Source organism: Phyllobates terribilis, unplaced genomic scaffold (genome assembly GCF_046119375.1).
Source record: "Phyllobates terribilis strain yellow unplaced genomic scaffold, ASM4611937v1 Scaffold_5__5_contigs__length_657084704, whole genome shotgun sequence".
Taxonomy (NCBI): Eukaryota; Metazoa; Chordata; class Amphibia; order Anura; family Dendrobatidae; genus Phyllobates; species Phyllobates terribilis.
Window position 1 is genome coordinate 19,509,277 of NW_027362765.1, and position 27,338 is coordinate 19,536,614.

The 27,338-nt window shown below is 41.1% G+C and overlaps 1 protein-coding gene across 2 annotated transcripts in view; it reads right to left on the reverse strand.

Moving 5' to 3' along the window:
- Positions 1–5,392: 5,392 nt before the first annotated feature.
- LOC141270520 (uncharacterized) overlaps positions 5,393–27,338 on the reverse strand; it is an 85,854-nt gene continuing 63,908 nt past the window's right edge. For both annotated transcript variants that reach the window (XM_073680548.1, XM_073680549.1), the window contains exons 2-7: positions 15,086–15,235; positions 14,777–14,956; positions 14,570–14,693; positions 14,389–14,486; positions 13,514–13,601; positions 5,393–8,205 (exon numbers count right to left, since the gene is read on the reverse strand). In XM_073680548.1, the coding sequence (XP_073536649.1) occupies positions 6,791–8,205; positions 13,514–13,601; positions 14,389–14,486; positions 14,570–14,693; positions 14,777–14,956; positions 15,086–15,163 (1,983 nt within the window). In that variant the 5' untranslated portion in view covers positions 15,164–15,235 and the 3' untranslated portion in view covers positions 5,393–6,790. The remainder of the gene's footprint in view (positions 8,206–13,513; positions 13,602–14,388; positions 14,487–14,569; positions 14,694–14,776; positions 14,957–15,085; positions 15,236–27,338) is intronic.

A 27,338-nucleotide genomic window follows, 5' to 3' on the forward strand; every position in this document is an offset into this window, starting at 1 on the left:
ACATCTAGAGAACTCAGAGTGAGAGTCCGTGAGCATGTGTGGGACACTAGCGCAGACAAGGCTGCAGCCGACCCCTCCCAATTGGAGTCTATTCCCCGACATTTTCGAAATTACCCTGATTGTGACCCCAAGTCGCTCATGGTCAGGGGTATCGATGTGATACATATGGGTATCAGGGGAGGTAACGTTAGGAAACTATTGGCCCAGTGTGAGGCCAAATGGATTGTCACACTGGACACAATGGCCCCTAATGTACTAAATGAGTCTCTGGGTTTCTCCTCCTTTCTATAACTAGGGAACCTTTACTATTTACTTTAATCAATGCAACGTCTCCATACCTTGTCCAGCACACAGCTCAGTCTGGAGACAACAGGAGGTGTTCTCCCTCCAAACACAGACCATGTGACAAACAAGAGCCCCCATTATATAGGCTGTTAACCACAACCAGAGGTGAGGTATGTGGGTAGCTAGACCTGCCGAACTCTTCACAGCTACCCTTAACTTGTTCCCAGGTGCATCAATTAGTCCTCTTAGTGCGTGCGTGCACTAGAGAAAATACTCCAGGTTACATCACAGAGACCAGCCATCTCTGTGAAACATACCTCCCATTGACTACGCGACCATTAGCCACCTTACAATATATTCTTTACCCTCTTTAACTTTTGCAATGTCCGCTGCACGTCGTCTTCTGCGTTTGCCCAACGCTGCCTAGCATCTATGTGTCTGCGGTATCTGCTCTGGAGCCTTGGGATTCGTCCCGCACGCCCGTGCATACTCCGCATTCCTGATGGCCGGGGGCATTTTATCCACGCGAAATGTGCGTTGGGTGTCATGTTGGGGTTTCTCTCCACCCTTTTTTTTCAGACAGCCTGCACCCTGGTAAGAATGCTCTGACATTTTCTTTAATTGCCACTTGGCATAATACAGCATATTTATTAAGAGTATGTTTTCAGCACTACTTACTCGGTGGCCTTTTTGCTTGCAGTCTTCCCAGTACTGATTCATGAGACACTTAAATTATAACTTGACATGCATTCTTATTATTCTTTGTGTACTGGATTAAGCAACATTGTTCTTAAATGATTTTACTAGATGTATGTCTTTTGTATTCAATAAAAAATTATTTGTTTGTTTATACCACACACTCCCTTTTTCTCCTTTTTTCTCATATAGCTATCGGAGTGGTATTTTTTTCATGGGTCACAGTGTCCACTCATGATGCTGTGGACCCATAATCATGTTATGGGCTTTTGATTTCTCATATATTTATACATGTAAATGAGATCTTCTCTGAGTCATCTTTTTACCAAGCTAAACAAGCTCGACTTTGACAATCGCTTATGAGAGGACTTCCATCCCTTGTAATAATCTAGTTGCCCGCCTTTGAACTGACTTTATCTTCTGAATATCTTTTTTAAAATGTGGAGCCCAAAACTGATTCCCATATTCTAGATGTGGCCTCACCAATGATTTATAAAGGAGTAACAATACGTTGGGATCGCGAGATTTTCTCTCTTTTTTTATACATCCTAAAAACTTTTTTACTTTTGCGGCTGCTGCTTGACATTGAGTACTGCTGCTCAGCTTACTTGTAACCAGAATACACAAGCTCTTATCTTGCTCTGTAGTCCCGAGTATACTCTCATTTAATGTACATGCAGCAATAGGATTACTTCGTCCTAGGTGCATTACTCTGCATTTATTTACATTAAACTTCATTTGCCCATTCAGACATCTTATTCAATTCGTTCTGTAATATCAAGGTCAGATTTTAATATCCTATATAGTTTCGTGTCGTCAGCAAAGACTGACACTTTACTTTCAATCCCATCCACAAGGTCATTAATAAAGAGGTTGAAAAGCACAGATCCCTTTGGTACCCCACTGCTGACTATATCCCATTTAGAGAACGTAACATTTATGACAACTCTTTGTTTCCTGTCATTTAGCCAATTCCTTATCCATCTGAATATAGTTCCCCCAAATCCTTGCTTCTGTAGCTTCAGTATAAGGCTGTTATATGATACAGTATCAAATTCCTTTGTAAAGTCCAGATAAATCACATCAGCTGCATTACCAACATCCAGATTTGCACTTACCTCCTCATAGAACCCCAACACTTTGGTTAGACACGACCTATTTATCATGAATCCGTGCTGATTATCATTTATTATATTATTCTCTGTGATATAACTCTGCAGGTCATCTCTTATGATGCTCTCAAAAACTTTGCACATTACTGATGTCAGACTTACTGGACGGTAGTTACCTGGATCCACCTTCTTACTTTTCTTAAATATCAGTACCACAACAGCCTCTTCCAATCCTGTGGCACCACCCCTGTTACAAGAGAGTCTAAGAATATGAGATACAGCAGTCTGTCAATTACTGAGCTCAATTCCCTCAGTATCCGTGGATTAATGCCATATGAACCGGGGGATTTGTCAATGTTTCATTTGCTCAGGTGCAGGTGTACTTCTTTTTGTGTTAAACTAGTTATATCAGGTGGTGAACTTTGATTTTTGCCTTGTTGAAAGATCCCTGGAACAGATGGTTCATTGGTGAACATGGATGGAAAGTGCCTGTTTAATATCTCAGCCTTTTCTTTGTCTTCATCCCAACCCTAACCCCACCTCTTCAACCTGTCACTAAGAACTGGTGTCTTCCCCTCATGCTTCAAACATGCCTCGATCACACCCATTCTTAAAAAGCCCTCCCTTGACCCATCCTCTCTGTCTAGCTATTGCTCCATATCACTTCTCCCCTATGCCTCAAAACTACTGGAACAACACATCTATTTTGAACTGTCCTCCCACCTCTCCTCCTGCTCCCTCTTTGACCACTTACAATCTGGCTTCCGACCGCACCATTCCACTGAAACTGCCCTGACTAAAGTCACCAAAGAGCTACTAACTGCCAAATCCAAGCGACACTACTCTGTCCTCCTCCTGGACTTGTCATCTACCTTTGGCACAGTGGACCATTCCCTCTTACTACAGATTCTCTCATCTCTTGGAATCACAGACTTGGCCCTATCTTTTATCTCCTCATTCCTAACAGCCCGGACATTCAGCATCTCCCACTCACACACCAAATCTCGCTTGTGCGCTGGACCGGCTGTCTTTAGAAAGACCGCATGGACCAGGGCTCATCCCACACGCCTTTCCCATGGGCAGAATACTACTCAAACAACACAGAGTTAGGGTAAAACAGTGTGGCCATACTTTATTGAACCATAAACAAACAATAACTATATAGAACAGTCCTAGCAAATACCTAAGATGTTGCAAATTACAGAGTTTCCCTCTTCTGCTGACTCGCCGGGATTAGAGCAGCTGCGACTTCGGTGCTTCCAAGGCCTACCACCTCCACCAGGGGCACTCTGCTTTTGGCGGGCACCCACAGAGATGAGGGAATGACAAGCTTAGGAAGCTGACAGTCTATTGAGGTACGTGGCCAGGCAACTGGATGTTTGCAACCTGGCTTCTCCGTATGTCTCCATGGAGCCAGGTGACTGGTAGGTCCCAATCCTGGCTTCCCCAAACATATCCATGGGGCCAGTTGACCAGAGGGTCACAACCTAGCTTCTCTGAATGTCTCTATGGGGGCAGGTGACTGGTGGGTCCCAATCCTGGCTTCCCCAAACGTGTCCATGGGTTCAGTGATGGTCAATGGAGCAGATCTGTATTTTTCCAGCTAGGGCCATGGTCCTTAACCTGGCATCCTGTAGACTGTCAAATGTGTGTCCCTCTTGATGGAGCCATGGTGTCCTGGCAGCTGTCCTGTAGAGTGTTCCTCTATGGAGTCATGGTGTCCTTGCTATGTTCTGTCAAGTCACCCTTGATGCAGAGGCAAATCCCCCTTTTATAGTTAATAGTTCTTATTCAGCCATTTTTCCACAAGATGAGAGAAGGTGGCAGGTGTTTGAGTATTTAATCAATTTGCATATTTTGTCCGCCTCTATTTTGCAGGTCAACAAACTGCATGGACTTATACAATGGTAATCAACATATTAGCAAACATCAATTGTTCAATGAACCTGCATCTCTGTCATCCAAGGATAGCAACACAATATGCTGCAACAAACGTCAACTCAAGAGTCAACGTTAAGACAATAGCCTATGTCTCCTGACCTACTGAAATAGACGTCTGAAAAATTAAGATTAAATGCTATGTTGTCACATGGGTGTGGGGGGCGATTCTGCTCTTCTGGCACATAGAGGTTCGCAAACTATTATAGGATAATTTGTTCTCCAAGAGTCAAATAGCGCTCTGTCCCTCATGAGTCTTGCCGTGTGGCTAAACAGTACTGTACAGCCACATATGGGTCATTTGTGTGACAAATTTTGGTGCCAATTTAAAACATTTATCCCTGTGAAAATGGAAAATCTGGGGCTAAAACAAAATTTTTGTGTTAAAAATGTAATTGTTTTTTTCTTCACTGCCCAATGGTATAAAATTCTGTAACACATTCGTATTGTCAATATGATCACTGCAACCTTAGATGAATTCATTGAAAGATGTAGTTTGTAAAATGGGGTCACTTATTGGGGGGAGTCCGCTGTTCTGGAACCTCAGGAGCTCTTCCAGTCAGTCATGGCACCTGCAAACCATAACAGCAAAATATGCACAATTATATAGCGCTCCTTCCCTTCTGAGCTTCCCACTGTGCCTGAAAAGTATTTCCTAATTACATGTAGAGTATTGGCGCACTCAGGAGAAATTGCACCACAAACTGTGCTATATATTTTTTCCTATTAGCCTTTATAAAAATAAAAAAATTGGGGCTAAAACAAGTTTAGTGGTAAAAAAAAGTAATTATTCTTTCTTTACCACACCGGAATACAATTCTGTGAGGCCCATGTAGTGTCAATATGCTCACTGCACCCATAGATGAAGTCATTGAGAGATGTAGTTTGTAAAATTGGGTTGCTTATGGGGGGTTCCACAGTTCTGGCACCTCAGGGGTTTTGCAGTGTGATCTGGCACCCTCAAACCATTCAAGCAAAATCTGAACTCCAATATGTCGCTTCTTCCCTTCTGAGCTTTGCACTGTGCCTCAAAAGTAGTTTTTGAACACATATGAAGTGTTAAGAGAAATTGTGTGACAAATTGTACCACTCATGTTCTGCTATTATTATTTTTGAAAATTAAAAACTTGGGGCCAAAGCCATGCCCACTTTGTGTTGTAAAAAGTCATATATTTTTCACAAAAATGGTATGTGGAAAAATTTCCAACTTTTTGATAAATTCTTTAGAAAAATTGCTAATATAGCATATGTTCAGCTAGCTATATTCCTAGAAACTGTTCAGATAATATGATCTTTAAAGTGTTATTCAACAAACTCTGAGGCAGATTGAGAGATCAGGAATTATCCTGGACACACAAGGAAGTTAAATCAGACAACTTTATTAAATGGTACACATTACAAAAAGACAAATAAAAAAAGACACAAATCTTGATGAGTGCAACTACATAAGGTAGAGAGTTCATGCAGACAAAACAAACAGTAAAAAGGCAACTTTCTTTAAAAATAAATTGCATTTTTTTGTATAGTTTTTGGCTTTGGGGTGAGATTTCTTTCCAAAATAGCCCTAGCAATGGGGACAGTTTCGTCTCCAAGTTTATTTTGAGAAAACAAAAATATAGAATCCTTTGTATGTTTGCATGTGATTTATCTACACCAGCATGCCAAATTTGTTAATAATAGTGTTGGCCATAAATACACAGATCTATGAATATCATGTGGTTAGCTCAGGTCAGGAGACCAGTCTTCCATTCTAAGCATGGTCCTTGTTTCATGCACAAGTGAAAATGGGCAAGAGGAAACTGCTAAATGTCCTTAAATAACCCTGTTGAGTATGGAGTCTTATTAGCAATGCATACAGTAGTGTTCAAAATAATAGCAGTGCGTTCAAAAACATGAGTTAAGCACAAAATCTTTATACTAGTTTTTATTTCCATGCATTGGGAACATTGCACACTGTTTTCTAATTCAAAGGAGAAGTGTACAAAAAAAATTAACATTGGACTGATCAAAAAAATAGCAGTGTCTGCATTTGTCTTTACAAACTCACAATATGTACTTTCTTTTTTTTTTTTTAAGATTTAGCATTCCTGTAAGTCACAAACCTAATATTTAGTTGTGAAGTTCTGTATTATTAGGATTGGGACCCTATCCGTGCACTTGACACACACTAAGGAGTGCCGTTGTTCCCTCTATATACTAATATTTAGTTGTATTACCACAGTTTTTTAGAACTGCTTCACATCTACGTTGCATAGAGTCAACCAACTTCTGGCACCTGTCAACTGTTATTCCAGCCCAGGATGCTTTGACTACATCCCACAATTTTTTGGCATTTCTTGGCTTTGCCTCAGAAACAGAATTTTTGATGTCAACCCACAAGTGGATTAAGGTCCACTTCATAACCTCAATTTTGTTTTACTGGAACCAAGATTTTGCTAGTTTACTGGTCTGTTTAGGGTCGTTGTCTTGTTGAAACACAGATTTCAAGGACATAGCCTCTTCAGCATAAGGCAACATGACCTCTTCAAGTATTTTAATATATGCAAACTGGTTCATGATGCCTGGTATGCGATAAATAGATCCGGGACCATAGTAAGAGAAGCATGCAATTATTTTGCTATTATTTTGAATACTACTATACATACCTAGTCATGTTGCAGGGCTCCTTAAAGGGTCGAGCATTGACTTCTGGAGTAGCTACCACTTCTCTGAAGTATTTGAGAGATAACTTCAATACAGCAATTGCATGTTTTCTTGTTCTATATATCAGTTAAAAACTTACTACTTTCCTGCGTAAGTTCTTTGATGTTTAAGAAGAAGTTATTTGTGGGTAAAACATTTCTCACGTTCAGGTTGTAACAATGCTTTCCAATGTGAGCTCTTTGATGTGCAATTAGAGCTGAGTTTTGTGTAAAACAACTTCCACACATGGTACACAAAAATGACTTCTGCCCTCTGTGACTTTTCCGATGTTTAACAAGATCTGATTTTTGAGAATAACATTTCCCACATTCAGAACATGAGAATGGCTCCTCCACTGTGTGAGTTTTCTGATGTGCCGAGAGATTTGATTTTTGGCTAAAACATTTCCCACATTCAGAACATGAGAATGGCTTCCACCCTGCATGAATTCTCTGATGTGTAACAAGATTTGATTTCTGGCTAAAACATTTCCCACACTCTGAACATAAAAATGGCTTCTCGCCTGTGTGACTTCTCTGATGTGTAACAAGATTTGATTTCTTGGCAAAGCATTTTCCACATTCTGAACACGAAAATGGCTTCTCCTTTATGTGAATTTTCTGATGTGTGAGAAGATTTGAATTCTGGGTAAAAGATCTCCCACATTCAGAACATGAAAATGGCTTTTCCCCTGTATGAATTCTCTGATGTGTTAGTAGATTTGAATTTTGGCTAAAACATTTCCCACATTCTGAACATGAAAATGGTTTCTTTCCTGTGTGAATTCTCTGATGTTTAGCAAGATCCAATTTTTTGATAAAAGATTTCCCACATACTGAACATGAAAATGTCTTCTCCTTTATGTGAACCCTCTTATGTGTAAGAAGCTTTGATTTCTGACTAAAACATCTCCCACATTCTGAACAAGAAAATAGCTTTGCCCCTGTGTGACTTGTCTGCCATCTAACAAGATCTGATTTCCGGTTAAAATATTTCACACATTCAGAACATGAATATAGTTTCTTTCCCATGTGAGTTCTCTGATGTAAAACTGATTTCCGGCTAACACATTTCCCACATTCTGAACAAGAAAATATGTTTTTCCTTGTGTGACTTTTCTGATGTACAGCAAGATCTGATTTCTTGGTAAAACATTTCCCACAATCTAAACATGAATGTGGTTGCTTCCCTGTGTGAGCTTTTTTATGATCAGCAAGATTAGATTTTTTGGTAAAACATTGCCCGCATATTGAACATGAAAATGACTTCTTTCTTGTGCGAGTTCTTTGGTTTAGAAACTCCCTGCCACAACTTTTCTTCTGGTTAACAATCTGTAAGGAGTCAGAATAAGGGATCTGTATAAAAGGATAAGTTGCAAGATATGTATTCAGAAGGGCTGGGGGTATATCTGGGATATTGACAGGATCTTCAGTTATATCTTGTGTGATACTATGATCATCTGCTTTAACATTGGAGCTTCTGGTATAGTTATCTGCCAATAATAAACCCAATTGATCATTATTAATTAGTTACATTTTTTTCATCATTTCTATATAAAACTTGGTATAAAAATGTTGTCATAAAAAAAAAGTAAAATGTAATTATCAATTGACTAAGACGGTGGCAAATCAGATCACAATCTAAAAGTATATTGCAGAAAAAAGATGAAGGTGTACCTGAAATCTTGAAAAATGAATGATTCAGGCAATATAATATTAACTTAGGAGGAGTCCCGAAGATGGTCAAGGAAGAAAAATTGGTTAATTATGAATGGGAGCTTTTGCTGGACATTCTCCCAGATACAATGAGAAAGAATTTTACAATAGACCATGCCCTCAGATTTAGGAAATAAAGTATTGTGCCTGTAGAAACTCAACCCCGGGGCCATGGCAGTCAGGGGCTTTCTGAAGGCTTCCATGTCTGCCATGTTAATTACTCCTGTGCTTCTGTGTAGCCCAGCTCTATGTAGAAAACATAAACATCCAAATCACCTCTCCTTTCCCCTTTTAAAAATAAACAATCTGTTTTGCCATGTCCATAAAAGTCTGATCTATCAAAATACAAAATTATTTAACTAGTACGGCAATTTGATTTTGGAGGATTTGCTCATTTCAACAGGGAAGTTTGATGTAAATTAAATTCTCTGGGAAGGGGTTAAAATAGAAATCTTATACTTGGCTTGCCTCAGCTCTCTCCATACCTCCGCTTTTGATCCTTTGACCGTCTCTTCTATCTTCTGGACAGGTCTTAAATTCATTAAGGCCCTTGTTGTCACATTGGGTGTGGTTACATGGACTGCACCCCACGTGATGGTAGGCGGCCTAGTGAACAGAAGAACTAGCCAGAAGAAAGCTAGAAGAGCCAATCAGAGAACTTGCAGAGGGATAGATATTGAGGAGGCCAAGAAAAAAATGACTATAAAATTTGTTTCGTTCCATCCTATAACTCTATTATCCAGCAGACAGCTGCCATTTTCCTGAAGCAAATTGCACAAATTTTGGATTTTCCTTTCCCCCTCTGCCTTCTGAACTTATAATTCACTCTGAAAAACAGCCTAAATATGCAGCTCACTAAAGTATCAGGTTACATAGCATATTAAAGCCTATAGGGATGGGAAGAGGAGAAAGGAGCACAAAGCGTCACATCATCTTGGATGAAGCAAGTGTTTTAGCTTAGCCTAGTGCTGGAAGCCCAGTCACAATGCTCAGTACTAGTGTATAATACATAGTCTTCCTTCAACTTTAAAAACTATGTTACTAAGTCCATCTAGTTCAACCCATAGCCTAACATGTTGATCCAGAGGAAGGCAAAAAAAACCATGTGGCAAACACTAAGCTCCACATTGGGGAAAAAAATTCCTTCCTGACTCCACATACGTCAATCAGACTAGTTCCCTGGATCAACGCCCTATCAAGGAATCTAGTGTATATAACCTGTAATATTATACTTTTCAAGAAAGGCATCCAGGCCCTTCTTAAATGTTAGTAATGAATCACCCATTACAACATCATGCGGCAGAGAGTTCCATAGTCTCACTGCTCTTACAGTAAAGAATCCCCGTCTGTGATTATGATTAAACCTTCTTTCCTCCAGACATAGAAGATGCCCCCTTGTCCCCGTCTCAGGCCTCAGAGTAAAAAGATCAGTAGACAGGTCTTTGTACTGTCCTCTCATATACTTGTACATAGTAATAAGATCACCCCTAAGCCTTCGTTTTTCCACAGTAAATAACCCCAAGTATAATAACCTGTCTTGGTATTGCAGACCCCCCAGTCCTCTAATAACCTTGGTCGCTCTTCTCTGCACCCTCTCTAGTTCAGCTGTGTCTTTCTTATACACCAGAGACCAGAACTGTACACAGTATTCTAAGTGTGGTCGCACTAATGACTTGTATAGAGGTAAAATTATGTTCTTCTCATGAGTATCTATGCCTCTTTTAATGCATCCCATTATTTTATTTGCCTTTGCAGCAGCTGCCTGACACTGGCCACCAAATGTGAGCTTGTTGTCCACCAATACACCCAGGTCTTTTTCAGTTACAGTTTTGCCCAGTGTTTTACAATTAAGCATATAATTATACATTTTCTTTCCTCTGCCCAAGTGCATTACCTTACATTTATCCCCATTAAAGCTCATTTGCCATTTATCAGCCCAAGCTTCTAGTTTACATAGATCCTCTTGTAATATAAAATTGTCCTCCTCTGTATTGATTACCCTGCAGAGTTTAGTGTCATCTGCAAATATTGAAATACTACTCTGTATGCCCCCTACAAGGTCATTAATAAATATGTTAAAAAGAAGCGGGCCCAATACTGACCCCTGTGGTACCCCACTGTTAACTGAGACCCAGTCTGAGTGTATTTCATTAATAACCACCCTTTGTTTCCTATCACTGTGCCAGTTCCTAACCCACTTACATATATTTTCCCCTATCCCCATTGTTCTCATTTTATGTATCAACCTTTTGTGTGGAGCCGTATCAAAAGCTTTTGAAAAGTGCATATACACAACATCCACTGCATTTCCTTGGTCCAGTCCAGAACTTACCTCCTCATAAAAGCTGATCAGATTAGTTTGACAGGAACGGTCCCTCGTAAACCCATGTTGATATTGGGTCATAAGGTTATTCTTCTTCAGATACTCTAGTATAGCATCTCTTAGGAAACCCTCCAGGATTTTACCCACAGTAGAGGTTAAGCTTACTGGCCTATAATTTCCAAGTTCAGTTTTTGTCCCCTTTTTGAATATTGGCACCACATTTGCTATACGCCAGTCCTGTGGTACAGACCCTGATATTATGGAATCTTTAAAGATTAAAAATAATGGTCTATCTATGACTTTACTTAATTCCTGCAGTACTCTATACTGTAATGTCCTCTATACTGCTGCTTCTACTAAGTGTTTTACCTCATCCCAGTCCTGCATCCGCAGCTACACTGTTCAGTCCTGCTGTATAATGTCCTCCATGCTGCTGCTCTGAACATGTGTCACATAAAGAGAGGAGAGCTGGAATCCCTCAAGTCTGTATGTTCAGTGTATGGGAGACTTCTTAACCGCTAGTTTGTATCCTCTAGCTCAGAGACAACTGAAAATTAGTGCCTCATGGAAAAGCAGAAAACTGAATGACTTGTATCCTGCATTTTTCATCAATGTTAAGAAATAGTGCTATTACTCATTTGCACATATACAGTGGTGGCCAAAAGTATTGGCACCCCTGCAATTCTATCAGATAATACTCAGTTTCTTCCTGAAAATGATTGCAATCACAAATTCTTTGGTATTATTATCTTCATTTAATTTGTCTTCAATGAAAAAACACAAAAAGAATTGTCCTAAAGCCATATTGGATACAATTCCACACCAAACCTAAAAAAGGGGGTGGACAAAAGTATTGGCACCCTTTGAAAAATCATGTGACGCTTCTCTAATTCGTGTAATTAACAGCACCTGTAACTTACCTCTGGCACCTAACAGGTGTTGGCAATAACTAAATCACACTTGCAGCCAGTTAACATGGATTAAAGTTGACTCAACCTCTGTCCTGTGTCCTTGTGTGTACCACATTGAGCATGGAGAAAAGAAAGAAGACCAAAGAACTGTCTGAGGACTTGAGAAACCAAATTGTGAGGAAGCATGAGCAATCTCAAGGCTACAAGTTCATCTCCAAAGACCTGAATGTTCCTGTGTCTTCCGTGCGCAGTGTCATCAAGAAGTTTAAAGCCCATGGCACTGTGGCTAACCTCCCTAGATGTGGACGGAAAAGAAAAATTGACGAGAGATTTCAACGCAAGATTGTGCGGATGGTGGATAAAGTACCTCGACTAACATCCAAACAAGTTCAAAGTGCCCTGCAGTCCGAGGGTACAACAGTGTCAACCCGTACTATCCGTCGGCGTCTGAATGAAAAGGGACTGTATGGTAGGATACCCAGGAAGACCCCACTTCTTACCCCGAGATATAAAAAAGCCAGGCTGGAGTTTGCCAAAACTTACCTGAGAAAGCCTAAAACGTTTTGGAAGAATGTTCTCTGGTCAGATGAGACAAAAGTAGAGCTTTTTGGGAAAAAGCATCAACATAGAGTGTACAGGAAAAAAGAAGAGGCATTCAAAGAAAAGAAAACGGTCCCTACAGTCAAACATGGCGGAGGTTCCCTGATGTTTTGGGGTTGCTTTGCTGCCTCTGGCACTGGACTGTTGACCGTGTGCATGGCATTATGAAGTCTGAAGACTACCAACAAATTTTGCAGCATAATGTAGGGCCCAGTGTGAGAAAGCTGGGTCTCCCTCAGAGGTCATGGGTCTTCCAGCAGGACAATGACCCAAAACACACTTCCAAAAGCACTATAAAATGGTTTGAGAGAAAGCACTGGAGACTTCTAAGGTGGCCAGCAATGAGTCCAGACCTGAATCCCATAGAACACCTGTGGAGAGATCTCAAAATGGCAGTTTGGAGAAGGCACCCTTCAAATATCAGGGACCTGGAGCAGTTTGCCAAGAAGAATGGTCTACAATTCCAGCAGAGCATTGTAAGAAACTCATTGATGGTTACTGGAAGCGGTTGTTCGCAGTTATTTTGGCTAAAGGTTGTGCAACCAAGTATTAGGCTGAGGGTGCCAATACTTTTGTCTGGCCCATTTTTAGAGTTTTGTGTGAAATGATCAATGATTTGATTTTTGCGTCATTCTCTTTTGTGTTTTTTCCTTGCAAGCAAATTAAATGAAGATAATAATACCAAAGAATTTGTGATTGCAATCATTTTCAGGAAGAAACTGAGTATTATCTGACAGAATTGCAGGGGTGCCAATACTTTTGACCACCACTGTATGACAGCTTATTTTGAAAAGATACCTGAAAATGCTGGTACACTAAGTTCTGCAAAGTTCTAGTATTTAATACTATTAAGTGTGTTAAGCAACTATTAAGCTGATTGTGCTTTTTGTTTGACTACTACATTCTGTAACCATTGTTCACTGCTTCCTCTACATTAACACGAATTTCAGTATTCTATACCATGCTGGAACCAGCTCATGAGAAGATTGGGAAGGTGATACTCGTCTTCCACTTTTGCCATAAGGTTTGTTATGTGTTAATGGTGATTTAGCATCTTGTACTTTTCCTCCAAGTCCCTGGAGACCAGCATTCCTGATGTTCATTGCATTGACCTCCAACCTTTGTGATTTGGGTCTCAATCTTCTGTATCCTTTTAGCACAGAGTGACTTTATGTAATAGAAGCTAATGGCTCCCAAAGTCCAAAACTAAGCAAAATCCCTCATCAGATGGGGCATAAATAAACTACTTACCTTGGCAATTGTCTGTAGGAATCTCCTCTTTACACCACTCATCACCACTCTCATATGTCTCTATAATAATATTGTTCAGATCTTCACCCTAAAAGAAATATTGTAAAAGTCACAGACAGAAGAAGTTGCGTAAAATGTTTTACCTTAAGAAAACTTTGGACTGTGATTCCATTATCTGAGATTCATAATTTTTTCTTTTGACGGAATTGTGTGAGGGGCTTGTTTTTTTCGCAGTTTAAGTGATAGCAATAAAAAGTACCATTTTGGGGTAGATATGACTTTATAAATGTTTTTTATTCTGTTTTGGAGTGAGACAAGGTGAAAAAAAAAAGGTCTGGAATTTGTATTTTTATATGGCAGTTGCTATGTGGATCTTTTCTGATACAACTATATCACATACATATATATATATTTGATGTATTTCTAGGTTTTATTTTTATATTTTTTCTAACTTTTTTAGTCCCTCTAGTTGACTTGAATATTTGATTTTGTTCACTGTTACAATAAACTGCAAAACCTCTGTATAACAATGTATTATTCTGTCTAACCGATTAGATGCCTCAGTTGGAATTGAGTGCAGCATCCAAATGGCTAAAAGTGTCTCCAGAACTAAGATATTGATGACCTATCCCTAGAATGGTTTATCAGCATCAGATTGGTAGGAGTCTGACAAACAGCAACCACATCAATCAGTTGTTACCAGGTATTGCGGCCATTAGAAACACTCAGTGTTTTCTCTGTTAACCATGTCATGGCCATTCCCAGGTACTGCAGCTCAGCTTCTAGTAACTTCAATAAAACAAGACTGAGCACAAAACCTTCACAGCCATCTACATATTATAGGGGAGATCTCATGGCAACTTCTCTCCATCTACCTGATGATCCTGAGGAACATTGGGATCTTCTTGCTTACAGTCCTGTGGAAGAAGAGGACGGGGACATCTCTCTGGTGTTGTCCTCTTACTGGATAGATCTGGAGGAAACACATACAGGGACTGAATTAATTCTTTACATACAGATAATTATAGGCCGTGTGTATTTAGTCCTGTCTGTTACCTGGTGATGTGAGGAGTTGGGGAACCTCCATCATGACGTCCTTGTACAGATCTTTGTGTCCTTCTAAATACTCCAACTCCTCCATGGAGAAATAGATGGCAACATCCTGACACCTTATAGGAACCTGACACATACAGTGATACTGTTATCCCCCCTTCCCCTTCATAACTTTACTGTATAATGTCCCAGCATTTCCAACAGTGTCACCTCTCCAGTCAGCAGCTCAGTCATCTTGTAGATGAGTTCTAGAATCTCCTGGTCATTGATGTCCTCATGTATCTGGGGGTGAGGTAGAGACCCCGGGATTGGGCTCAGGGTTCTTTCCAATCCCTCAGACACAGGGTCCTGACAGTGCTCACTAGAGGTCTTCTTCACTACTGTGTAATCCTGGTTATGGAGAGACACATTAATAAATCTCACTACAGACATTTCCAGAGTCCTTACCTCTCCAGTTCTGTCCATCTGTTATTCCCATAGATAAGAATGATGTAATGTGACGTCATCAGAATCTCTCACCTCTCCAGTAAGCCGGAAGAGGATCTCTAGGGTGAGGTGTAATATCCTCTCCGCCATTTTGTCTCTATCCCTATCCATTCTTGATGGATCAATCAGAAAAATTCTTTTATATAGAAGATATCCACTGATAGGATCCAATATTGTAGGGACCTGAATGGGAAGAAAATGAGCCGATGTAATATCATAAAGAATCCCATGTAATAAACAATTACTAAAGATAGTAAAGGAGATAAGATCGCAGCTTCCACATGGTCAGTGTCTCTATACAGTCTAGGAAGGTGCTTGTTTGTGAGTTTCTCACCTGTGTGCTAGGAACTATCTGTGGGTAGATAGTGAAGGTAAATTAGGCGGCCATATAATGGGGCATGCTTTATAAGGCATAGTGAGACAGATTGATTTTAGCAAAGAGGTTATGGGCATGCACAGTGCTGCTCTTTTCGAAGTCTAGGAAACTGATTGAGATAATTGAGTTCAAGATGCTGTTAATCAACAAGGACATGTAGCATGTTAGAATAAAGTGAGATGTTGTCTATATGGACCTTTCAAATGCATTTCATATGGTGCCACACAAAAGGTTGTTGTATAAAATGAGGAAAATGGTAGTAGGGGAAAATATGTGTAACTGGGTTAACAACTGGCTCAGTGATAAGAAACAAAAAGGTGGTTATTAATGAAACATACTTGGTTTGAGTCACAGTTAACATTGGGGTTCCACAGGGATCAGTATTGGGCCCTCTTCTTTTTGATATTTATTAATGACTTTGTAGAGGGCATACAGAGTAGAATAACTATATATGCAGATGATACTAAACTCTTCAGGGCAATAAACACAGAGGAGGGTAATTTAATATTACAGAAGGATTTATGTAAGCTGGAGGCTTGGGCTGAGAAATAGCAATTGAAGTTTAATGTGAATAAATGTACGATTATGCACTCGGGCAGAGGAAAAGAAATGTGTAAGTATGTACTAAATGGTAAAACACTGGGTAATACTGTCACTGAAAAAAGACTTGGGTGTATCGGTGGATGGCCAACTCCACTCTAGTGATCACTGTCAGGCAGCTGTTGCCAAGGCAAATACAATAATGGGATGCATTAACAGAGGCATAGATGCTCATTACCAGAACATAGTTTTGTCTCTATAAAAGTCACTAGTGTAGCCATGCTTACAATACTGTGTACAGTGTTGGTCTCCTTTGTATAAGATACAGCTGAACTAGAGCGGGTACAAAAAAGAACAACCAAGTTTATTAAGGGAATGGGTGGACTGCAATACCAAGACAGGTTATTAAACTTGGGGTTATTCAGTTTGGAAAAACGAAAGCTTAGAAGTGATTTTATTGTAACGTCCGAGGAAGTGGAACTACTGTGCTATGGACCAAGGAGAGCCTGGAGGGGCATGACTAGGCGAACACCTGTCTCTTCACTAGAGCCCCTGAAGGTGTAATTATACTTGGCTTCAGATGGACGCCAGGTGCTTACTCCAGGACGGACCTCAGACACATGGCAGCTGATCCCCCAAAAGAGCAGGAAGCTGGAACGGCCAAGAATGGGAAGGCTTGGCTGGTACAGGCAGGCACGTCAGGTATACAAGAAGACAGGGCAAGTACGGCTGGAATATAGGCAGGCACGGGAGGTGCTGCTGGCAGGTACGGCTTGTATACAGGCTGGCACAGAAGATGCCGGCAGGTACGGACTGGTATAGTAAAACAGAGGATCTCAGAACTAGCAAGCCTTCAAAGAAGCAGAGTTAACACGTTCCTCTGGCACCTCCTTACAGGTGGAGGTGCCTTAAATAATAAGTGTCTCTCAGCTATTGGCTGGGGACACTTTAGAATGACGCAAGCTGTATCTTTAAGAGACCGGGGGTCGCGTGCGCGCCCTAAATGCAGTGTCCGGGGATCTGCCAGGCGTGCGCAGACCCCGGGAGGCAGCTGCAGAAAGAGGATGCGCGGACCAAGGCAGTAAGTGAGTCGGTATCCTGCCTAGGGAGAGGAGAATGGGAAGCATGCAGGGAAGTCGACGCTACACTTACTACAGTGTAAAAATATATGAGGGGATAGTACAGAGATCTGTATAATGATCTTTTTACACTTAGGCCTGTGACGGGGAAAAAGGGGACATTCTCTACGTCTAGAGGAAAGCAGGTTTAATCATATTCACAGACAAACATTCTTTACTATAAGAGCAATGAGACTGGATTCTTTACTGTAAGAGCAGTGAGACTATGGAACTCTCTGCCACATGATGTTGTAATGGTTCATTCTTTACTAAAATTCAAGGAGGGCCTGGATGCCTTTCTTGATAAATATAATATGACAGGTTATGGATATAAGATTTTATAATGGGGTGTTGATCCAGTGAACTAGGCCGATTGCCGTATATGGAGTCGGGAAGGAATTTTTTCCCTAATATGAAGCCATTAATGGTCTGCCCCATGGGTTTTTTACCTTCATCTGGATCAACATGTTAGGCTATAGGCTAAACTTGATGGACCTAAAGCGCACCTGTCAGAAGGATTGTGCTTAGTAAACCACATACACTGTCATGTAGGCGCCATTATACTGAGTAAAATGATACCTTTGTTGAAATCCGTCCAGAGGTTCTTTTATAATCTTTACTTTCATTTCTGACATAATGACATGCATGTGCTCTGGTGCTCTCATTATGTATTCATGTATGCCTATCTCTGCCTTGTGACAGGTCACTGTGCTTTCAGTGACCCGCCTACTATTTTACATACTGACTGTGTAATTTGTGTCACAAAGTGAAATTTACATCCCCAGTATGGCCTCCGTATGTCAGAAATGAAAGTAAAGATTATAAAAGAACCTCTGGACGGATTTCATCAACAAACGTATCAATTCACTCAGTATAACGGCGCCCACCTGACAGTGTATGTGGTTTACTAAGCACAATCCTGCTGACAGGTGCGCTTTACGTCTGACTTCAACCTTAAAGTTATGAAACTATAAAACTATGAAATATCTCCCTCTGTCACTCTTTTGGTGCCTTCAACATTATTGTGAACCAGTGATAGATTGCCATAGCAGCTGAGGTCCTAACAAAGGCCCACAGGCTTGCTGTGTTTTTTCTTTTTGGGAGAGAGCCACATACCCACTGCTGGTAGGTAGAGGAGACTGCCTCCTGCATGTCGTCTGAGTATGGTGATTGAATTAGTTTCCATGCAATCACTGTGCAGCATCGGCGTCTCTGCCCTCTGCCAGGCAGAGACGCCGTCCTTCTCACCTTCCCGCTCCTGGCGCGGCGTCCTCCAGCGCTCCTCTCCCCGCTGCTGCCGGCGCACGCTCCTTCCCCGGCACTGTGCTTAGGGCGCGCGCTCCCCCTCTCTTAAAGGAACCGCGCGCGCCGTCCTAAGGAGTCCCCGGCCAATAGTCGGAGGACCTCCCATATATAAGGCACCTCCTCCAAAATGGAGGTGCCCGAGCAAAGTTGTTGCACAGAATACTTACCTCTGCTTCAGCCCTCAGGTCCCGTTGCCAGCCTGACTACCTGTCCTGTCTGCCAGCTTGTCTACTCTCCAGCCCGACAGTCTGCCTCCGGTCATCCGCCAGTCTGTCTATGGGCAAGTCCACCTGCGTACCAGGAAGCACCTGCCAGTTACCTGCCTGCTACCTGTCGTGTCTGCTAAACCCGCTCACCTGGGAGCGCACGTCTGCTACCCGCCTGTTACCTACTAGCCTACCTGGAGGCTCTGCCGTCACATGCCGTGACCACCTGCCTGCCAGCCTAGAGACTACAGCCTGCTTGCCGTGACCATCTGATAGCCTACCTGGAGGCTCCCGCTGTCACTTGCCGTGACCATCTAATAGCCTACCTGGAGGCTCCCGCTGTCACTTGTCGTGACCACCTGCCTGCTTGCCAAGAGACTTCGTCCGTCACGTACCGTGATCTCCCGTCAGCTAACCCAGAGACTCCTGCCTGCCTGTTGTGTCCTTCCGCTATACCGGTCAGTCCCAGCTGTCTGACCCGTGGGAGCCACCTGCTCTCTTACAAGGTCGTCCCCAGAGTAGCACCTGGTCCCTCTGCTCGGTCCCTCCCTGGTTACGGTGTCATTAGCCGCCGTTCGACCATGGTCGGTCCGGGTTGATACTTAGTTACGCCCCTCTGGGTCCCTCCTTGCACCGCACAGAGGTTCCACCACCCGGACCCGTAACACACTGCAGGTAAAGTCTTGATTGTTGAAGGGCTTCCAATCAGGTGAAGGTTTGCCCAGCTAGGTTGAATTTTTCAGGCTGTGTCACATACAGATGTGTTCCCAGGTAGAGTTGAAAATTCTGATGACTTTTCCACAGAATTACATTGGTTCTCTCCCAGAAGACTATACGTGGCCAAAAAATAAATGGGAATGGCTGAGTAGCTCAGAAATGACGAGAGCTGGACTCCTGTCAGTGGTTTGAAGTAACCGTGTGGATTCTTCCATATTCGAAATTAAAAAAATCCAGCTCCACGAACCGTGAATGTTTTATTCACATAATGTGCTTCAAGGACATGCAAGGTCAGCAGTACAGCTTATAAGACACATGGCATCGACGTGTTTCAGATGTCTACGTACCCTTAATCATGAATTTTTTCTTCATTTAGCATTTCCCACGCTTTGACGCGTTTCCATTCTCCAAACACCCCCAGGATGCAAATCACTGTAAAATGGACTATATTTCTCTTATTCTGCCATAATTTTCATATTACTCTATTACGAGAAGCCCTATCACTAGAATTCATGTCACACCGCTACCAAACTTGTCGGTGGCAGGGGAGATAATTACAAAGGTCTAGACTGGCATTGTAAAGACAGACCTATCTTTTTAGAGCTAAAACAGGAAGTTCTCATATGCAAGAGCCTTTATTAAATGCTTAAAAAAAACGAAAAAATTGAACCACCGAGATAAGATATTTCAACAATGATCTTTATTTACACACATAAAACAAAAAAAAAATTAATATTAATTAAACATATTTAATCAAAGGGTACAGTTTTACAGAATATGTGTTGAAAACCAGTTCAGAATAATTAGAAATAACAACCCTGATTTATATACTCTTTAACAATATATACCAAGTCAGATCATAGAAAAATCCCTAATTACAAAACAATAGCACCCTCTAGTGGTTAAAAAAATGTTGTTACCATCTCATTACTGTGCAAAGTTGCACTTGTTATTCCACCAGGCAAATAAAGTGCTATATATTGTGCAAACAAGCATTCCTACAAATTAGAGCCTATATAAAGGGCCCTTTCTGATGAAACCATCTTGGCGAAACGCGCGTCAAAGGAGGGAGTGGTGATAACCCTTTCGGTATGCATGTCTTATGTTTGATTTGTTTACCTATATGAAGTCAACTATATAATATTTATTGTCTATTTTCTATTGGGAGGTATTTAGTCTGTGCTAGTGCACATAGCAGTTATTTTTGTATATATTCATATGGGCAGGTTGCAATAAAAAGCATCTAGAGGTGCTCTATTCAGAAGGAATGCATCTCTGCATACTAAATGGCATTTTACCTGCTCTGTGAATTTTGATTGCAGTTTCGCACAATGACTATGTAATTACAGTTTATATATTTGGTAGAGATGCATTTCTGTATGACAAATAGCACTTTATATGTCTTATGAACTGCACAATGAAGGACTTTATATAGGTTCTAATTTGTAGGGATGCTTGTTTGCACAATATACAGGTGCTTCTCACTAAATTAGAATATCATCAAAAAGTTTATTTATTTCAGTTCTTCAATACAAAAAGTGAAACTCATATATTATATAGAGTCATTACAAACAGAGTGATCTATTTCAAGTGTTTATTTCTGTTAATGTCGATGATTATGGCTTACAGCCAATGAAAACACAGAAGTCATTATCTCAGTAAATTAGAATACTTTATAACAACAGCTTGAAAAATGATTTTAAAATCCAAAATGTTGGCCTACTGAAATGTATGTTCAGTAAATGCACTCAGTACTTGGTCAGGGCTCCTTTTACTGCATCAATGCGGCGTGGCATGGAGGCGATCAGCCTGTAGCACTGCTGAGGTGTTAAAGAAGCCCAGGTTGCTTTGATAGCGGCCTTCAGCTCGTCTGCATTGTTGGGTCTGGTGTCTCTCATCTTCCTCTTGACAATACCCCATAGATTCTCTATGGGGTTAAGGTCAGGTGAGTTTGCTGGCCAATCAAGCACAGTGATACTGTTATGTGTAAACCAGGTATTGATACTTTTGGCAGTGTGGACAGGTGCCAAGTCCTGCTGGAGAATGACATTTCCATCTCCAAAAAGCTTGTCGGCAGAGGGAAGAATGAAGTGCTCTATAATTTCCTGGTAGACGGCTGCGCTGACTTTGGTCTTGATAAAACACAATGGACCTACACCAGCAGATGACATGGCTCCCCAAACCATCACTGATTGTGGAAACTTCACACTAGACCTCAAGCAGCTTGGATTGTGGCCTCTCCACTCTTCCTCCCGACTCTGGGACCTTGACTTCCAAATGAAAATGGGAACTCTGGGACCTTGTGGAGTGTGTCAATGACTGCCTTCTGGACATCTGTCAAGTCAGTAGTCTTCCCCATGATTGTGGAGCCTACTGAAACAGACTAAGGGACCTTTTTAAACGCTTAGGAAGCCTTTGCAGGTGTTTTTGGTAATTATTTAAATTTACTGAGATAATGACTCTTGTGTTTTCATTGGCTGTAAGCCATAATCATCAACATTAACAGAAATAAACACTTGAAATAGATCACTGTTTGTAATGACTCTATATAATATATGAGTTTCACTTTTGTATTGAAGAACTGAAATAAATTATCTTTTTGATGATATTCTAATTTAGTGAGATGCACCTGTATAGCACATTATTTGCCAGGTGGAATAACAACTGCAACTTTGCACAGTAATGAGATGGTAACAACATTTTTTTAACCACTAGAGGGTGCTATTGTTTTGTAATTAGGGATTTTTCTATGATCTGACTTTGTATATATTGTTAAAGAGTATATAAATCAGGGTTGTTATTTATAATTATTCTGAACTGGTTTTCACTACATATTCTGCACAACTGTACCCTTTGATTAAATATGTTTTTATTTTCTTGTTTTACAGTGCCTACAAGTAGTATTCAACCCCCTGCAGATTTAGCTGGTTGACACATGCGGAATTAACTTGGCATTGTGACATTTGTACTGTAGATCAGCCTGGAAGTGGGAAATGCACTGCAGCAATTTTTTTTTTTTTTTTTTTTTTTTTAAACGTTAAAAGTTAATTCAGAGTGTCATTTATTATTCAACCCCTCAAACCACAAGAATTCTGTTTGGTCCCCCTAAAGTATTAAGAAGTAGTTCAGGCACCAAGAATAATGAGCTTCACATGTGTGGATTAAAGATCTCTTTTGCCAGCCTTTTCTGACTATTTAAGACCCTCCCCAAACTTGTGAACAGCACTCAGACATGGTCAACATGGGAAAGACAAAGGAGCATTCCAAGGCCATCAGAGACAAGATTGTGGAGGGTCACAAGGCTGGCAAGGGGTACAAAACCCTTTCCAAGGAGTTGGGCCTACCTGTCTCCACTGTTGGGAGCATCATCCGTAAGTGGAAGGCTTATGGAACTACTGTTAGCCTTCCACGGCCTGGACAGCCTTTGAAAGTGTCCTCCCGTGCCGAGGCCAGGCTTGTCTGAAGAGTCAAGGCTAACCCAAGGACAACAAGGAAGGAGCTCCGGGAAGATCTCATGGCAGTGGGGACATTGGTTTCAGTCAATACCATAAGTAACGTACTCCACCGCAATGGTCTCCGTTCCAGACGAGCCTGTATGGTACCTTTACTTTCAAAGCGTCATGTCAAGGCTCGTCTACAGTTTGCTCATGATCACTTGGAGGACTCTGAGACAGACTGGTTCAAGGTTCTATGGTCTGATGAGACCAAGATCGAGATCTTTGGTGCCAACCACACGCGTGACGTTTGGAGACTGGATGGCACTGCATACGACCCCAAGAATACCATCCCTACAGTCAAGCATGGTGGTGGCAGCATCATGCTGTGGGGCTGTTTCTCAGCCAAGGGGCCTGGCCATCTGGTCCGCATCCATGGGAAGATGGATAGCACGGCCTACCTGGAGATTTTGGCCAAGAACCTCCGCTCCTCCATCAAGGATCTTAAGATGGGTCGTAATTTCATCTTCCAACAAGACAACGACCCAAAGCACACAGCCAAGAAAACCAAGGCCTGGTTCAAGAGGGAAAAAGTCAAGGTGTTGGAGTGGCCTAGTCAGTCTCCTGACCTTAACCCAATTGAAAACTTGTGGAAGGAGCTCAAGAATAAAGTCCACATGAGACACCCAAAGAACCTAGATAACTTGGAGAAGATCTGCATGGAGGAGTGGGCCAAGATAACTCCACAGACCTGTGCCGGCCTGATCAGGTCTTATAAAAGACGATTATTAGCTGTAATTGCAAACAAGGGTTATTCCACAAAATATTAAACATAGGGGTTGTATAATAATTGACCCACACTTTTATGTTTAAAATTTAATAAAATTCAACTGAGCAACATAACTTTTTGGTTTGTAAGATTTATGCTTCTGTTCATAAAACCTACTCTCGTTTGCAGTTTGAAGGCTCTAACTTATTTGCATCTTATCAAACCAGCTAAATCTGCAGGGGGTTGAATACTACTTGTAGGCACTGTATGTGTGTAAATAAAGATCATTGTTGAAATATTTATCTTGGTGGTTCAATTTTTTCGGTTTTTATTCAGTCTGATATGTGAACAACCATAACATATTTAATTTTGCCCTTTGTCCTGTTTTGGCCTTTATTAAATGCTTTTTAGGTCTTCATGTTCCTGCTGACATTGTATGAACACAATGTCTTTTCGATGTGCGTGAACCCACTAAGTTTTTCAGGAAGAAGACGCTTCAGGACACGCTGACACCTTTTATCTTGAAGCATGTTTTATTTTGCGTCTTTGTGTTAATTTCCTTAGTGTTTTTTGCCACGTCTTTGGCTGTCAGTGTTTTATTTCATGGTAAGGTCACTTCTTTTAACTTCTCAGAGCCTTTGGAAATTTGAAGTTGTTAAAGCGATCCTGTCAGCAGGATTTTGCTAAGTAAACTACAGGCAGTGTCATGTTGGGTTTGCTGCACTGATTAATATGATACCTGAGGTGAAGAAATCCGCCTTGTGGTTCTTGTGTAATCAATGTTTCCAGTTTTGAGTTAATGATACGCCCGTGCTTTGAGTGTAGGCAGTGTCTTTTCTTGGTGCTCTAGGCCAGATCAGCAAGATAAGACCTGTCCACAGGCCGCCCCGAAGCACAAATATATTCCTCATCATAGAGACAGCCAGACACAGAGACAGGGGCGGTCTGTGGGCAGAACTTTCTTGCTTTGCTAATCTGGCCTAGAGCAGCAGGATAAGACCCTGCCCACAGTCCCACCCCAGGTATCATATAAATCAGTGCAGCAGCCCCAACATGACACAAAAGACTGAACATATGAACAGCAAGTAATTTGTAAATGTAAAAGCATATGTACAACCTTTTTAGTGTTTATTTGGTGATTTTTCAGGCAGTATATGGCAGGTTAAGAAGTATAAGCCCCTGAAAAAGATAACACATGTTAAAGAAGCTGTCCACTACTTTATATGAACCCCCCCAATGTATCCCCCCGGGGCACAGAAGTATTTTTGTAAATACCTTGCGGTGCCTTTTCTGTCTCTGAGCGGCGCTATGGCTGGCCGCTCAGAGGCATCACGTGACCCGTCACTGATGCCATGTCAAATGGCGTGACATCAGTGACACGCTCCCCGCGGTGCATGCTGGGCTGTGGGGGGGGGGGTTTACCCCGTGAGCGCGTGGTGGATGCCGGGTGTGACGTGCTGGGTAACCCCTCCCGCAACCCAGCATCCACCGTGGAACTCAGAAGTGAGTACTGCAGCTGGAACTTGACGTGACATCAGAGGATGTCAGAGCCGGCTGCAGCCGGGGGTCACGTGATGCCTGTGAGCGGCCAGTGATAGCACCTCTCACAGGCAGAAAAGGCACCACAAGTTATTTAGAGAAACACTTATGGGCCCTGAGGGAATACATTGGGGGATCATATAAAGTAGTGGACAACCCCTTTAAGAACTAACTACAAAGGCTGTGTATGGGACAGCCTTAACCTGACACATTTGTTGTGATCCTAAAAACTCATCATTTTGCTTCTGTGAGTACACAAGATTTCATATCTTGGAAAAATAGGTTTATGTTACTGGTAACGTATAAAAAAAGACCATGGCACTGCTGTGTTAGATGGCACAGAAGTGTGGCAGCCAATGTCACTCACCAGGAGCAGCAGCAGAGACTCGCCTATTGTCCCAGGGAAGGAAATTACAGTGTGGTTTGTTAGGTTTTAAGAATCTGCAGCAGGACCTTAAGACCACTTGAACAACCCCTTTAAGTTTTTTATACATATTTCTTGCTCAATAGTATAGTATATTATACCAGGGCTGTGGGGTCGGTAAGCCAAACCTCCGCCTCCGACTCCTCAATCTCCATGACTCCGACTCCCTCATACATGGCTCATGTTTAAGTGATAAATTTACTGTAGCACAGATTAATCTCAGTTAAAAGTCTAGACCCTTAGATCAGGAATAGGACAGACATTTATAGAACATTTCATAACTTTCCCAAATTGTTATGAAAAAATATTCCCCACAAACTGCATTGAACTACTGCACCCAATTTATTATATATTTTAGGAGTTGGAGTCGGTCCATTTTATACCGACTCCACAGCCCTGTATTATACTGGACTATGAATATTTTTGGAACAATCAATTACAGCCAATTATCCCTCACACAAAGAGTCCAATTCATTAGTGCATTTACACCTTATTTTTTCTCTCTTCAGTTTTGGGTGTTTTTCATCTGCTTTTCATTTGTACCTTATACTTTTTTTTTTACATTTTTTCTCGTTTTTAAAGTCTATTTCATATCTGTTTACTTTTTATCTTCATTACTGTGGAAAGGGTTTGGCATTTCTAGATGTTTTGAGCGGATTCATCAATTGCAACACTTTAAAAAGTTGAAACATGTTTGAGCAAATGCATTCCAGGTCCCCCTCAACAAATACCAGAAGAGATTGCATGAACATCTGACATTTTTACTAATACCAGAAGAGATTGCATGAACATCTGACATTTTTACTAACATTTTGTAAAATATAATGCCCCAAAAAAGGTTTAAGACAAAAATGAAGAGCATTTTTCGTTTTGCATAAAATTCTTGAAACACACATGCCATTTTGAATAATCTGGAACAAAAAAAGTCAATGAATATCACAAGAGCAATAAAGAAAAGTAACTTAAAAAAATGGAAATGATGAATCGGGCCTTTAGTTTGCATTAAAATTTCTAGTGTATTGTATTTTCTGTATTATTTCTTTTAAAATATATAAGGGTGACATTGTCAAGTTTCTTTACTTTGGTCTTTGATTGTAATAATTTATTATGGAGGTGTTCATTTTATCATTAAATTCAGATCTAAGTACAATTATCCACTTTATATATTATATATTAACTGGTACTGTCCCAAATCTAAAATCCTTGAAAATGTATACATTTTGGCCCTGATTCATCAAGACCAGCAATGTTTACGTCGATCTAGATTAGGGGGCGTGTTGGAGCCAGACACTTCTGAACCATTACGTGGCGCATGCGTTTCCGTGCACCTCGCTACCAATCTTACTCCAGAGACTAGTGTAAGATTTCTGGCATAAAGAATGCCACAGCTCGTGATGAATTAGCTGTAATATCATCCCCCATCCCATCCCAGCTCGATCCATTTTTACATAGCTGGGCAAAACTGGCATGAAAACACCATAAGTCGCAACAGTTGCGCAATTTTTTTTTACATTTTTCAAATTGATTTACCCCAGTTTATAGAACTCTTTCATCCACTAACTCTGTGATTCTTAACATTATAAAAGTATAATCTCCTATTGTCTACTCCTGGGAACTCCAAAATGTCATGTCCATTTTGAACGAGCTTGGTGTAAGGGTTGGCTTACATGAGCAGATAATCGTTTAAACGATGAACGATTTGATCATAACTCATGACTAGCAAACAACGTCAGACAAGTGTTTACACAGGAGGAGAATCGTGAATGAAATGGTGGATTAGCGATTGTTACAGCGTAACATCGAACATCATGCACCGTGTTTACACAGACAGAAAATCTGTAGTGTCGGTGTGTTCAAT